This window comes from Accipiter gentilis, chromosome 5 (assembly GCF_929443795.1).
Source record: "Accipiter gentilis chromosome 5, bAccGen1.1, whole genome shotgun sequence".
Lineage (NCBI taxonomy): Eukaryota > Metazoa > Chordata > Aves > Accipitriformes > Accipitridae > Astur > Astur gentilis.
The window spans coordinates 36,635,340-36,651,064 of NC_064884.1; the positions used below are offsets into that span (position 1 = coordinate 36,635,340).

The following is a 15,725-nucleotide window of genomic DNA, read 5'->3' on the forward strand; positions in this document are numbered from 1 at the left end:
GCAAGAGCTTGGTTTGTATGGCCTTAAATTACTTTAATCTTTTCCAGTACAGAATGAGACACAAATGCTTTGCAATTCATGTTAGCCTTCAAACGTCTTTTCACAGGTCAGGAAAAAAAAAATCACAAACGTGCACCTGCATTTCGCAGCAGCATATTGCCCTCTGAGACGCAATTGAATCTGATTCTGAATAGAAGTTCAGCCACTGAAAACTGTTTGTAGTCTGCAAACCAAAGTCTCCAAGTGCAGCAGCTTTGCCACCCATAAGCACTGTTTATGGGATCACCCTGATGCACTTTGTTCTTCCAACATAATACGTAATCATTTCCAAGAGGATTTGGGCTAAATGCTGCACTTTGTTCCCCTCTTGAAAACGATTCCAAGTTCTCATTTTAACATACCATGGCCTACACGCAAATTAACTGCGTATACATACACAGCATCTTCATAAGCAACAGAGCTAAGCAAGGACTGACAAAAGCTAGGCTCAAGGGGACTGTCAGGATGCAATTCTTCTGCAACCTGTTTGGCCCATGTCAAAGCCCAATTCAGCTAGCACTGAAGTTAGAAAACTCACTGTTCCTGTCATGCAGATCAAGCCCACAAGTAATTTCAGGCTTGTTGATGAGAGATACCCTGCACAGTTCAGGTTGGAGATGACTTTACAGCTACTATTTTTACCATTAGGGTCAGGAAGATCTAGGTAGAACAAACTGCGTTAATAGTTTAGTTTGAGTAATGGGTCTTAGACCCGTCCATTCAGACAGGGAATTTGGCTGTAATGATTTACCTTCCCGTTTCTCAAGACACACCTGCCCACCTCCACAGCAACTTCTGTAACGCAAAGTGCTAGTTCTGAATAGCAACAGCAGTTCCAAGTTTACTGCCTAACACAGATTAGCAAGAGGTTTATGCGCTTTCACTGCCCAGACAGCCGACAGCTTTGCTAGCAGACTTGCTAAATTACAGGCACGCACTCCAGCTCCTACTGTCACAAGGACCACTATGACTTCTTCCAGTTTTTGTAGGAATTTGGAGTTAAGACAGTTTGACCAAGCCTTTCCTTCAAATGAACCACACAACCAACCTTTGTTTGTCCTTCGTAATTGTCCACCAGAACAAGTACGGAATAATTTTCATTGCTTCAGTGTTCCTACTACTTGCCTTCAACGTTTAGTATGTTTTCATCTTCCTATTCCACATTCTATTTGTATACAGCTTTGGACTTTCTAAATTGACTTACAGACAGGATACAAGACAGCAGGATAAGCTCACCAGCTGACTGTAAGCAGGATATGAGCAGAGCTGCTTCTTAACCTGGTGCACAGCAGAAATGGAGCCTTACCAGCATGTGTTGCGTCTCACACTACTGGCTTTAAAGCCTCAGCAAGACTGGTCCTGCTTGAGGAGCTCTCTGTGATTTACCTCCTCACCACCTGGAGTTAACTCAGGCTTCCTCCTCAGCTTAAGCATTCCCTTCCAGAGCACCAGTGTATAGGCACATTTACCTCTCTGTTCTTTAAGAGCATGCAGTACCAAGAAGATGCCCGACATACACATTACAGCACTCGCCAATAAAGCCCTGCCTCAGCATTCACTCATTATGAGGAAGAGCACTCCACTACGGATTTTTGATCTCTGCTATATAGTATTTCACCATATCATATAGTCTTGAATAAGGAAAGAAAAAAAAGACTCCGCTGTTTCCTTCATCTTCAGGCAGACTCCACTGTAAACACAACATGCCTCCTCTGTACTTTGAAGGTACTTCTGGAAAGTAAGAAACAAAGGATCTTCTTCATATCTGAAGTGCCTGTTCCTGTAAAAAAATGCCACTGCTTCACCCCCACTTAATCCACCTTATCTGCAGGATTTCAGTAAACTGAAGTCTGACAACTAAAACCTAAGTAATGGCCTTTACTAATCCAGATACCAACCCAACTTGCTTAAATTAAGCTTTGTATCTATAGCTAGCTACACATGATTTACAAGTTATGGTAAATACTCTTCCTTTCTCTCCCTAATAATTATCAACAATATTAATACTAGTTACAGAGTTAAGTCCTTAAAAAGGAATTGCCTCATTAGTCTTGCAACAGGAATATTGTGGGCTACATGATGTATCTTGCATTAATTTAAACATTCTGAAGTGCTTTGAAGGAAACACTCAAGGACAGAGGCTGTGAACTTTAAGTTAGGAAGATGGGTTTCAAAATAAAACTGATCACCTCAGTAAATAATTACAGCAAAGATTTCATTTTGAATTGCTACCTAGGAAGTATAATTCTTTCTTCCAGAAGCTTCTATTGGCGGGGGGGGAGGGAATCTATGTGGTACTAGTGTTTACTCATCAAGACTCAGGCTTCCTCTAAGACGAAAAGCTGAGCATAGTTTGTGAGAGACTTTATTTACCAGCTCCCCAGACTTGCAGAGGATTTTGCAGATAGCAAGAATATGGATGCTTCAGTAAGCTTTTTTTTTTTTCAAATTCAAGTCAAAAGCTGCCAGACTGATTACTAATAATCTTACTTTTCTTCATCACTGCTCTTACCCCCTCAGAGGCAAACCACAGATATGAGGGAGGATGCTACAAGTTTTAAACATTATGAAGCAATTCAGACGTAAGCAGCTCAAACTGCATATCCAAGATGCAAACTAGACCTAGAGAAAAAATATCCCACAGCAGAAAAAAAACCCAAAACCCCACACTTTAAATGTGAAATAAGCCACGTTTGCACAACTCGCTCTCATTCACAACAGAGATTATCTCACCAGACACAGCTTTGGTTAGTGACTAAAGACTTTTCCTGTGGTGGTGGTAGTAGTTTCTCTCCCTCCATTTGCTAAGGAAAGGCATTTCTTTCTTCTTCCTTCTCCCCTTAATCTTACTTAATACTTGAAAACAGCAGCCTAGCAGTACAGTAACGTACTCCTAATTCCTTGTTTCCCTGAGAATCCATCTTGAACCTAAAGAGGCATACTGAGAAAGCTCGAAGAAAACTTAAGCACAAGGTACTATGTATACCCAGCAGCATCCAGTCTAAAATACTTGCAACAAAACTAACAAAAAAAACCAAAACACACCAAACATTTCTTGTATTTTTTAAGACCTTTTGGGCATGCTCCTTTATACCAGACAGTACTTCATTCCCACCTCAAGCATTAAGTTTAACTTGTTACAACTGCTTCAGGAACACAGCTATGCAGAGATAATTTAGACTTGATATATGCATGTAATCAGTCCCTTAAGTTAAAGGATGTTTTAGGATATACTTGAATGGCTAGTCTGAAATGAGTATCACATGCTCTCATTCAGTTCCTATATGAACAATTTAGCCTGACCCAGTACTGTAATCTCTTGCCCAAGGTAACACCTCAAAAGCTAGTGCATCAGTGCAATACATGAAAATCTTGCATAAGAGATCTAGGAACAGGTAGGGATGACTGAAGACAGTCAAGTCAGGCAGGCACAGCAACACCTATTTCCCACTTCACCCATCTTTTTAATATGTAAGAAGCTCCACAGCCTGTAATACAACAAATTAAAAAAGGTGTTTCTCTTCTCCATTCATTTTTAAAGTAACTGGACCAGCTATTACTAAAAATTAGTCTCTTACAGACAGTTATAGAAGATTCTTGAGTTTTATTTGTTTATAGCAACATTAGTACATGTTTCCACTTAGGTATTTTAGTGCAACAAGGAAATCCATTACCTCACTAAGCTTCAGCAAGGTGATCTATGTTTCTACATGCAATGGAACAATTAAAGTGTCTCCCTTTGTTGCACAACAGTTTAAAACTTCAAAAATCTAAGTAAATACCTCTCACAGAATTAAACAAGCAGACACTTTGCTTGATTATGAAATGCTTTGGTTGGATGAGCTAAGTGTTTTCTGCAGTAGAGCAATTCATTTGTAAGCCACGGGCACTACTACAAGAGTGGTATCAGAGTAGAAGTGGTGACATTTTAGTAGTCTGTACAAGAATTCCACTCTACTTCTTGCAAGTTGCATATCTTGAAGATACATTCTCCCAGTTGATCACATTCCAGATGGCTTTCAAATAATCAGGTCGAACATTTTTGTACTGAAGATAATAAGCATGTTCCCATACATCGATTCCTAGCAAAGGAATAAGACCTGTAAAAAAACAAAAAAACAAAAAACCACACCATAAATTTTGTAAATATATGAAATCATGCTTTACATGTAAAGTCTTATATTGCATCCCCAAGTTGTACCCAACTTCCGAGTCTCTATCTGCAGGGAGATAAAAAGCTCTCCAGCACATAAGTGCTTATTGCAACATTTTACAGAACTTTTTGTTCTACACACACAATTAGCTCTTTCAGTTTATGCAATAAGATAAACACCTATGAATACTCTAGAGCTGCCTTGAAGACATCACTGAAACCAGATACAGTGATTTTTGAAAAGTTTACATCTTTTGCAGTTATGCAAACATTTTCATGAAATGTTACACCATGAAGGAGTCTCTTGCTATGCCAGTTTGCTTGCAATATTTTAATTACAAGTTATTCATTAAGTGTCTAATTACTTTCCTTGCTTTTGCGCTAAATATCCTTCTCACTGTCTTTTTAATGGGGAGTTTTCATGGGGGACAGGGGTAAAGTTTACCCCCATTATGCTGTAAGTCCCTATACTAAAATTAATTTTTTCCCCTACTGAGAAGCAATACAGGGACTGCTAACAGTACATGAAATTCCTTCCCATTCTCTATGAATTGTACAGAACATCTTTTAAAGATATCTGCAATATGATTTGGACAAAGAGCCACTGCAGGCAGCATTCTTATTGGCCATGACCTCTTCCCTCTGTGGAGGGTGTCCAGCCTGTCATCATCACTTCCATGTCTCTCTAAGCAAGTGAAAATATCTTCAAAAGTGATCATTGCTAGTATTATGCTGCTTGCCTAGCTGCAAGATTTATCCACATCCGAGGTTGATTTAATTGATACTCATTGCTTCCTTAATATTGGTGAAAAGTAGATTATAAACCTTCCCTTTTAAACCCAGCCCACATAGTAACAGGAGTTACATACACCTTTCCCTCTCCTGTTGCCTAGCCTACACTGACAGTTCTGTAAATAGCCCCTCTACCAGAGAAAACAATCTAAAGGCAAGAAGCTTAATCTTCCTTGACACAGGCAAGCTACTCCCATAGAAGCCTAAGCTAAAACTATTGTCTAAGAGAGAGCACTTTCACAATATGCCCCATCTATTTCCCCTTGGACTAGACAGACGTCAAACCCTACTGCTCCTCACAGTTTTTAAGTCCTGCTTTACTAATGCTGTTTTAGAAACTGCAACTGTTTTTCACTTCTGCTAGTAGTGATATTCAGTTTTCCAGCCCTATTTATCCATCAATTTCTTTTCAATTCAATTTGTCCACAAACCCCTTTTCAGATCTCATACACTGGCCTATGAAATCGACAAAGAGAGAAGCAGAAGGGAAGAAACCTGACCTGTTGTTCCTTGCAAAGGGTCTTGATTTGCACAAGCTGCTATTTGTAGGCGGCCCTGCTCTTTGTTATAGCCAAGCCACCCCCAGCCTGATCCTTGAACACCAACTGATACAGCTGTCAGCTTCTCCTTGAAACTTGCAAAGGAACCAAAGTCACGCTTGATGGCTTCCATCAATTCTCCTTTAAAAAAGCACAGAAAGATCACAGAATGTCAGGCACTTAACATCTTTCAATTTCCAGATATCCCCTGGAAATAGAAGGAAAGAAGATAAGAAGCATTTGGGCCCTATGCAAAGAAAGTATCTACACAAACAGAGTGGTTGCATCATTAATTAACAGTTCTGTCCCAACCTGCTTAAGAGGGCAAACAGACTGGAAAGAAATTAGTGCAGTAGTCAAACGTGCTGTACTCAAAGACACAGTCAGGGTACTATCAACTGGACATTCAGGAGTTGACATTCTTCTCTAAAAGCAAAGTGAACACCACAGAAGACTAGCTAAGAAGGTAAGAAGCTAGTCTGCATACCTAGAAGAACAACACTGAGTGGCTGTGGTTTCTTTGTCTTCATACAAAGAAATATTTGGACATCTTTGATATCACTATAATAAATATCTCTTATGATGTGTAGGTTCAAGCACTCCCCTCAGATTTTAGATTTACATCTGCTTCTACAGTTAGGTAGTCTATTTGATATGGATAAGTAGGCTCCATGATTAGATCCCTTTTTATTAAGATAAACTGTGCTGGGGCAAAGGGAACAGAAACTAGGATTTCTTAGTGTAACAATGCGCTGTCAAACTACTTCCTTTCCCCTACACCCTAGCACACTTGTAGTTTTCAGATACTTAAGTGTTTCCTCAAAACCTGAAGGTGTCTACACTCCTTTCTAATTAGCATGTTGTGCTGGTTTTGGCTGGGATAGAGTTAATTTTCTTCATAGTGGCTAATATTGGGCTATGTTTTGGATTTGTGCTGAAATCAGTGTTGGTAATACAGAGATGCCTTTGTTACTGCTGAGCAGTGCTCACACAGAGCCAAGGGCTTTTCTGCTCCTCACCCCACCCCACCAGTTGAGTAGGCTGGGGGGGCACAAGGAGTTGGGAGGGGACACAAACAGGACAGCTGACCCCAACTGACGCAAAGGATAGTTCAGACCATATGGTGTCATGCACAGCATATAAAGCTGGGGGAAGAAGGAGGAAGGGGGACACACACACACACATTCAGAGCAATGGCATTTGTCTTCCCAAGTCACCGTTATATGTGATGGAGCCCTGCTTTCCTGAAGATGGCTAAACACCTGCCTGCCCATGGGAAGTGGTGAATGAATTCCTTGTTCTGCTTTGCTTGCACATGTGGCTTTTGCTTTACCTGTTAAACTGTCTTTATCTCAGCCCACGAGTTTTCTCACTTTTACCCTTCCGATTCTCTCCCCCATCCCACCAGGGGGGAGTGAGCGAGCAGCTGTGTAGGGCTTAGCTGCTGGCTGGAGTTAAACTACAAGACGTGTAAGAATACTTCATACAGCGCAATGCTGGAGAACTCTTTATTCCTTCCACCTTTGGACGGATGGTTTTGAAAATCTCTTGGCGATAGGTGCAAGTGCATCTTAAGACAGGCTTTAGCAGGCTTCCTACAAAAGCCTTGAACCATTCAGTTGATACTAAAAGATGACATTTCAGACTTGCTGACTTTCACAGAAACTTCACAGAAATTGGGAAACAAAAATCAAGGCTTTAAAACATCTTTTCTGAGACTGTCATCTGACAACAAGCTCTATCAGAAATGGACTGGTATCAGAACTGCTTGTTGAAATTTCAGCATCAAAGCTTCAAAACTTTATGCTCCATTCTTAACTAGATCATCTTCAGAGCATCTTTGTACTTCCATGGTAGAGTCCAAAGTCACAAGAAGTCACAAGCAGATGTCACCTGTGAAGGCTGAACTGGAGTACAAAGCACCTGAAGCCCACCAATTTACAGACAGGCACATCAACCTCATTCAAAAACCCTCAAGTTTATCACAATAGCTTTTGTGAGATCTGTACCATAGGGCCTTTACCTTTAATTGTAGGTCGCTTGTAGATAATCACTACTCTAGCCTCTCGAAGGGGATTTTTTCCTTTAGGCTCTAACTGCTAAACTATCCCTATTCAAATTGCAGCGTAAATCCAGCCACTAGGTTGGGTGGTCTGCAGCACATTTCCTCCCTTCCTGTGAACCAAGTACATACGGTAACTTAATTAGCATAGCTTTGTACAACTGTTTTCTCTTATGAAGATGGAAACGACAACATACAGCAGTAGCCAAGTATTTTGCAGTGTACACATAATCAGCTTTAGAAATGAAAAGTACTTCGTTAGCTTTTTACATTCTTGGCTTGCATCCAAAAAACCCTAAATTCCTGAAAATTGTGGTAACTGTCATATAGAAAGGCAAATTAACTCTGAAAAATAAAGATCCTTTAAGAATCTTTCAAAGACAGACAAGATCATCAGTTCTACTGGTCAGTTAAAACTGATGCAATAAATCATTGTAACAAGCACTTACCTTTAGGCTCTCCTCCTCCATTAGGAGAAAGGTTTGTCCAGAAGATGGTGTGATTGATATGACCCCCACCATTGAACTTCAGTGCAGGCTGAAGTGACACCTGAGCTGTAACATCACCTAAGGATGCAGAAGATAAAAATACATAGATAAATGAAAACATCATCATCACCACAGTAGTCACTAAGTTGCCACTAGGCCTCCATCAATCTCCAAAATCTTTGAGTCTCACTAGCCTATAACATGTCTATGGAAAACATAAGGCTTGTGACTGTTACCCACTTTTTAGATAGTCACTGACAAACTACATTAAAGATTTCTTTATCTCTAACCTTTTCTTATGCTGTGAAGATATGTGATCTGCCAATATTGCAACTATCAGGCAACCCATGCTACACATATAACATCTACTGCCATTCTACAGCAGAATAAAGCAAGTAATACAGAACACTTCAAGGACCCAGCACGTGTAAATTGCTCAGTATTACCACTACAAGACAAAAAATTGTTCATCCATTATCTCACTGATTTGCAAACTAAGAATTTTTAAACTTCTTAAACAATTTAGAGGGCAAACTGTGCTTGATAGAAAGTTGATGAGTACAGTTAGCACATACACGAACAAGATGTTCTTCTCCCATTTTTTTTGTTTCATTTTGTTTTTTTTGAAGGGAGGTACTTGCAGGAAGAGATAGTGACCCAGATTTTACTCCACATGACAGAACCCTGCATCTCAAATCAAGATCAGACAGCCCTGTACATCCTCCCGCTCCACAAAATGTCATATTTCTTAAAGAATTCACTGGTGCCTTGTGCCTCTGAATGGTGTTGCACCACTTCAACACAAGTGTTTTGAATGCTGTTTTACCTTTTAAAAGAACTGAAACATTTCAAAGGTTTTTGAAGCTTTCTCCACCACTCCAATACATTCTCTAATAAGCAATCAGTGGGGGCAGCTGTTTCCTCCACACTCACTCAGGAATGAGTGGTAGAAATCTTCCTATAGCAGTAATGAGTCATCTTAACACAGACCTTGAGGCAAGCCACAAAGCAGTAGGACACCTGTTACTAAGGTTTTAATATAGGATTTCATGTTCTCAGCATCTCCTCATACGCCTCAGAAACTACATACAGGTACAGGACTGGAACAAAGCATCCAAAGCAGTTAGTAAAAAACAGTATTTGCTGAATTCAGGTATCAGGTTAAGGATGAGACATCTCTTGTACCCACTCAAATGGCATCTTTGGGACATTTTCCTTCAATTTTGCATACCTTAATGACACTTTTAAGTTCATCCAGAGCATACAGCATATTACAAGCCAGAAATCCAAAAATAACCCAGAATGTCTTTAATGTCATCAATCTTTATTCCACTATTTCTTAGAGGAACCTATTCCTCAGGACCACTGAGAACCAGAGAAGGCATTTGACCATTGTCCTTAAAACACAGTATTTGTGGTGCTGTCAGATCAGTCCTGCTGAACTTTGCACTTGAAAAGGCAATGGTTAAAAAAGTAACTTGCCCTTAAGTTACAGCAAAAGTATCCTTGAATTTATTTGTATACAGAGTCCCTGGCCTTTGCTCCAGCTTACCACACTCCTCAACATAGCCACGGAGGACAATTCAGTAAACCATGACAGGCAGCTTAGAGGTGCTCAAGAGACCAGTCAGCTCAGTTTCGCAGTCTACAGAGTCCTTTGTTTCCTTCTAAGAGCAGTTAAGTAAAGCACCACAGATCACATGACAGTCAGAAAAGAACAGGGAAAACTGCGGGAAGCACAAGTTTTCACTGAAAATAAGTTTCAAGTTTATAGCCTTCAAGTAGCAAATCTTGCATGTTTTGATGGACCAGCAACCAGAACCAGCTTATGCTGAAACAAAGTCCTCTGCTGCACCCTATCACAGAAGTGCACACCCATTTTCAAATGAGCTGACAACACAAGCCAATGGGACTCACCTCAGGACAACTGTTACTTGAGTTTTCTAAGCAGATATAGATAGGTGAAGAACATGTTAAAGATAATCTGAAGAGAATGCTTTACTTTCTATTGCTGAACAAAAGCCACTGAGAAGGTTCTGTTATCCAGAAGAGAAATTAGATAGTGATCAGACACGCTATGTAACCCAACACTGAAATGCAGCACAAAAACATTTTTTATCATGCTCAGTTTTTAAGTATGGAAAAAGAATGACAATACTGAGAGAATGAGGTGGCAGTTCAGACTTTTACCTTTCCTAAAGCCTGGTCTTAGAAGTTTTTCTAATAAGGGTCAAAATACTACACACAGTAAGCTGGGATACCAGTTAGAAACCCCCACACACACACACTCACAAATATCTCAAGCAAGTTATTTGTCTGCTTTGGTGTGCACAGCCACCACCAATACATCATCCATTTGCAAAATAATGCCTACAAAATCCCTAAGGAAAGATTAACCTCTACTTCTAGATAGACGATTTCCAACAGCAAGTGACGAGACGCTATCAAAGGACAGTATTTTTAAAAAATACCTCAAAGGATCCACAACACTGCAGGTGTTTCTGCTAACCGGAAATTCCATCACCATTAGTGGCTGAAGCCTTGGTCATTAAACAGCATTAGTAACAGCAGCAACAGATACAGTTTTCTTATAGTTCATGTTCCCTCCTCAGCTCTGTTTGCACTGATTAAATCACCAGAATACAACTTTCTTGGATCCACCACTGCAGGACAACAGCAGCCAATGATGACTGCCTGATTCTTAATCAAATGTCATTTTAGTTCATTAATTTAGACTGTAGAAGTTATTTTTAGGCTTACTTAGGCACTTGAAAATCTCTAAACTTTTGTAGGTAATGAACATTCTCTATTCAAGAACACTGGCAATTATCAAGGGATACAGGGTTCAAGTTTACTCAGATACTGACAATTCTCACTTTCATCCATGGCCAAGCAGTTAAATTACACTGTGAAGCCATGCGGCAACCAGACAGAAGTGAGTCTATACAGTAGTTACTTCTCATAGGTAAATTGATACTCTTTAGAAAGATCATCACAACAGAAAAAAACTCAGAAAATAATTCCACCTTCTGTTGTGGTTTAACCATGCAGCCGCTCACTCACTCCCCCGCAACCAGTGGTATGGAGAAAAGAATCGGAAGTAAAAGGGTAAAACTTGCGGGTTGAGATAATAACTGTTTAATAGAACAGAAAGGAAGAAACTAATAATCATAACAATAATAAAATGACAATAATAATAAAATTACTGGAATATACAAAACAAGTGATGTACAATGCAATTGCACACCTCTTGACAACTGATGCCCAGTTAGCTCCTGAGCAGTGATCCCCCCAGGCTAACTCCCCCCAGTTTATATACTGGGCATGACATCACATGGTATGGAATATCCCTTTGGCCAGTTTGGGTCAGCTGTCCTGGCTGCGTCCCCTCCCAACTTCTTGTGCCCCTCCAGCCTTCCTCCTGGCTGGGCATGAGAAGCCAAAAAATCCTTGATTCAGTAAACAACTGAAAACATCAGTGTGTTATCAACATTCTTCTCATACTGAAGCCAAGACATAACGCTATACCAGCTACTAGAAAGAAACTTAACTCTATCCCAGCCAAAACCAGGACACCTTCTTAAAAAGAAGTACATGTTATTTCACGCATTTTCATCAGTCCAACTGAAAGATCTGAGAAAAAGTATTTTGTGTGTTTCACTGTAGTCCTGCTACAACTGTAAAGTCTTCATAAAAGTCAGCATATCTCAGGATTCAATTTGAGATCTTAACAAAAAATTCTATGAAGGCTTGCTACATATTTTAGTGTCTCACTGGCATGTGACCTACGTGATCCCTGAATCTGACCCAATGGCACAACTGACACCCAAATTCAGATCTCTTCACTGGGTGTTGTATACATTAACTGTACATTCGTCTTACCTCCATCTGTAGGCGCCTAAGATTATTTCTCAAGAATCAGCAGAGCATCTGATGTGAAAACCATCAAGGTGCACAAATTTTACTTTATATAAGTTTGTTACTAGCCTTTCATCACAAAGTATTTGTTTAGTAAAATGACTGCAATTTCGTATTGACTCAGTCTTTGGTTCAAGTTACTAATGTAAATAGCACTAAATCCACAACAATCAATGAATTTTCTTCCAGTTTCACAGTACTACAGAGAACAGAATTCATGCTTTTTAGTTATATCTGGTTTCCAATTATCAGCACCACTAAAGCTTACAATAAAAGCTTGCTCCTAGTAATATTTGACTTTATTTAAAAAAAAAAAAAAAAGCTGGAATTGAATTACATAATCCGAAACTTTTAAAAGAAAGTATTTCTCCTGAAAAGAAGGGCTATCTATTTTTTTCTCCTGTATCATCTATGTCAACAAGCTTCCATCTCATCTGTTGACTGTGGATATACAAACCTTTTGCCAGTGCCTCTTTGTATTTCTCCTCTGCAACATTCAGGTTGTTCACGTAGGTGGCATGATGTTTGCTGTGGTGCAGCTGCATGATCTCTGCGTTAATATGAGGTTCCAGAGCACCATAGTCATATGGCAGGTCAGGAAGAGTGTGCTTTTGCCTAGAGACCAAGCATCCCAATGGTGCTATCAACTTGGCACTGCTTCTAGAGAAGAAAAACACAGAAGGGAGTAGTCTTACTCAGTACTTCAGCTTTAACACTGAAGCAGACTGAAACCATGACTGTTATGATCAGCTACTTTAAGTAAATGGGGTGGTACCTTAGGTAAAGAAGTCAAATTTCCATTTTTCAAGAGCTCAAACCAAGCACACTCTGTAGCTTAATTGCAAAGATGAATTCACATAAAGGTCACAGACACATGGCTTCGCAAACCGAGCCCCCCAAGCCACTGTAAAGTCACGTACCCTCCCATGCATGCAGGCAAGGCAAAGCTGCGGATAGGAATAGAAAGCCAGCAGGTAATGGGCTGACATCCAAAGCTTCACCTAATCTTTACTGATTAGAAACAGAAGTCAAGATGTCCCTGAAGTGTCCTTCCCTCACTACCCGCAAGGTCTCTGTACAGAAAAATAAAAAGGCTGAAAAACCTAGTCACCAGGTTCCCAGGCCTGAACCTCTCTAGCATTAACATCAACACATGTGCTTCCCTGTCCCTACCGTGGGTACTGGAAAGCCACACGCTGCGTGATGACAGCGCAGCCGCGATGTCTGGAACAGAAAACCATGTGTGTTCTGGTTAGCCTTCCCCATTTCAACATCTCGTACTTGTCACAAGACGTGACAATGACCACGATGAAAGGAAAACCACTGGGCCGGAGGAAAGGCCAACTCCTGAAGCCCTTTTACGTTTCGCTGGTGACCTTGGCGTAAACCAGGGACAAATCAAGAGCAAAACCCTCGGGGCCCTGAAAAGCGGCCGAGTGCGGCGACCGTGCCTAGCAAAGCCGAGAGGACCTGGCAGCAGCATGTCAGGCGACTAGAGTCCCTCGGCGGAGGGTGAGGGCAGAACCTGGGAAGGTGAGGGCACAACCGCCAGCAGCCCTCCGGCCGCGCCGCTACCCGCCCCGGCGCCGAGTCCTGCGGAGCAGTCGGCAGCAGCGCGACCGCCTTCCTCCCGAAATGGCGGGGAGGCGCTGAGGGGCGAGGAGGGCGCGACCCCACCACCGCCGCCTCCTCCTCCCCTCCCGCCCACCGCTCGGCCGCGGAGGGCGAGGGCGGTCCGGCCGCCCGCCTCACGCTGCGGGGCTCTGACCGACATTACGCTCCCCCAGCCCTCCGCGGCGCAGCTCTCACCTGCCCGCCGAGGCAAAGCGGCACAACATGGCGGCTATGTCGCGGGCAGACGTTACACCGACGGCGCAACCGCGTCTTCGCCCGCCCCCCTCCAGCGGAGCTGGGGCCGCTGGCGGGCGGTGCCGAGGGCGGGCAGCTGCGGAGGGCGGGCGGGCCGAGCTTCGCCGAGTCGCAGTTGACACAACGCTGCAGTCACCCGATTTCTTCAAATTGAGAGAAATACCTTTTTTTAAACAATCTATGTAGCGCAGTATTATAAACAGGACCACTATATAAAGCCGTTATTATCTTAGAACTCAGGCCCTCAGTCCTGCAAGCCGAGGTGAAGTGCCGCTGAGGAGGACTCTGCCAAGCAGAAAAACGCCTGCCAGGAGCTTCTGCCTGTAGCGTGGCTGTTGGGCACCAGAAGACAGGGCGGCACCAGGCAGCTGTGTTAAGCTCTGAAAACCTGCCCGGCAAAGACATGTTTCTGTCAGTTTACTGACAGGACCAGCAGCACTAACAATCACTTTTTCAGCTACTTTGACTTACTTGGTTTGGTTCATTCCTGTTCTTTTCCTCATTTTTGTGCACATCTTGTTTCCCAACATCTGTTTTCCTCCTGGTAGCAATTCAAACGGCCTATTAGTGCTGATGAAAATCCTTTGTTTGGGTACCTTAACCCCATCAGCTAAATAATTGGTATAGTTAGTGCAAATGAGTTCAAAGACCCATTAAAAAGTGGTTCTCCAGGAAGGTCAGTGAGGAGAACTCTCCCGTCAGAGTTAGGAGGCACTCTGCTGACAAGACAAGCAATAGGTAAAACTTGGATTGTATGGAAATCATCTCTGCTACCACAAAACCCTCAATCTTTTGGGTTTTGTCTTTTTTCAATAAACACCAATATTCTAAGATCTTACAGAACTCACATTTACCAGACTATAAAAACAGAAGTTACAAAAAATCAGTAGGGCTTAGGTCTGAACAACCTTGTTGAAAATAAATCACCTTATCTTGGAAATTGCCAGGAAATCCACCTGGAGAGACCCACACAGGCAATCTCAGCCCACAGAGAGGCACAGTATAATAGCATGTGTCCATCCCCCTGCTTCTTGACAGACACTAGAAAATGACATTAATTTAGTCTCACCTATCAGCCAGCAATACTCTCTGGAAAACTGAGTAGTGAAAATAACTGCTTTATCAATAGATATGATAAAAGATGAATCGTTCAAAATCAACAGGAGGTTTGGAAACAAGATTTTCCCCCTGAATGCTGAAAATATATACAGCAAGATTTAAGCAGTATCTAATTTTAAAAAGGAATGTTGTATTTATTGGTGATCAATAAAATGTCATATTTTGTTAAAATGAACCAACTACATTTAGGATTATTAAATGTCATAATAGGCAGTGACAGCCAGTCAAGCACATGAGTATTACAGGTTTTAGCATTTCTGTATGCATTATTATACTGCAATTCACTAATGCTTTGGACTAAATGTTCCATGAAAGCAAGTCAATTATATGATGCATTTTGTTATTAACTGCTGCAGTTGCTTTCATTTTGAAAAAAAAAAAATCAAACAAATGAAACACCCCAGCCTGCTTATTTAGAAGATACCCTCTAAGCACAGAATGACAACAGGAGTGGCTTACCTTGCCTTACAATTATTTTCTTTCAACAAGTTAAGCTAACTTCTAGTCTGAGGGTATAATTTGTATTTATTTAGCTCTTCAGCTAAGCTATAATTTTTTACCATTTAAAAATTAAGTACCATAGACTCCTGAGAAAATTAAAATCTTTGTATGAGGTTCTAAGACACAAATGTCCTATAGTAACTGACAGATTTTAAGTAGCAAGTTGTCACTACCTGAAAGCTAAGCATATTTTTTTTTAACCTCAGCACAATTAATGGCAGTTACTGTAACTCCAGAGATGTTTT

At 41.2% G+C, this 15,725-nt stretch overlaps 1 protein-coding gene across 1 annotated transcript; it reads right to left on the reverse strand.

Annotated features, from left to right (window-relative positions):
• Positions 1–3,623: 3,623 nt before the first annotated feature.
• SOD2 (superoxide dismutase 2) lies at positions 3,624–13,916 on the reverse strand. The gene is made up of 5 exons (XM_049801674.1): positions 13,801–13,916; positions 12,449–12,651; positions 8,035–8,151; positions 5,485–5,664; positions 3,624–4,139 (listed from the first exon to the last, which is right to left on the reverse strand). Exons 1-5 carry the CDS (start codon positions 13,827–13,829, stop codon positions 3,994–3,996), a joined length of 675 nt encoding a protein of 224 aa, XP_049657631.1. The 5' UTR covers positions 13,830–13,916; the 3' UTR covers positions 3,624–3,993.
• Between the last annotated feature and the right edge of the window lie 1,809 nt (positions 13,917–15,725).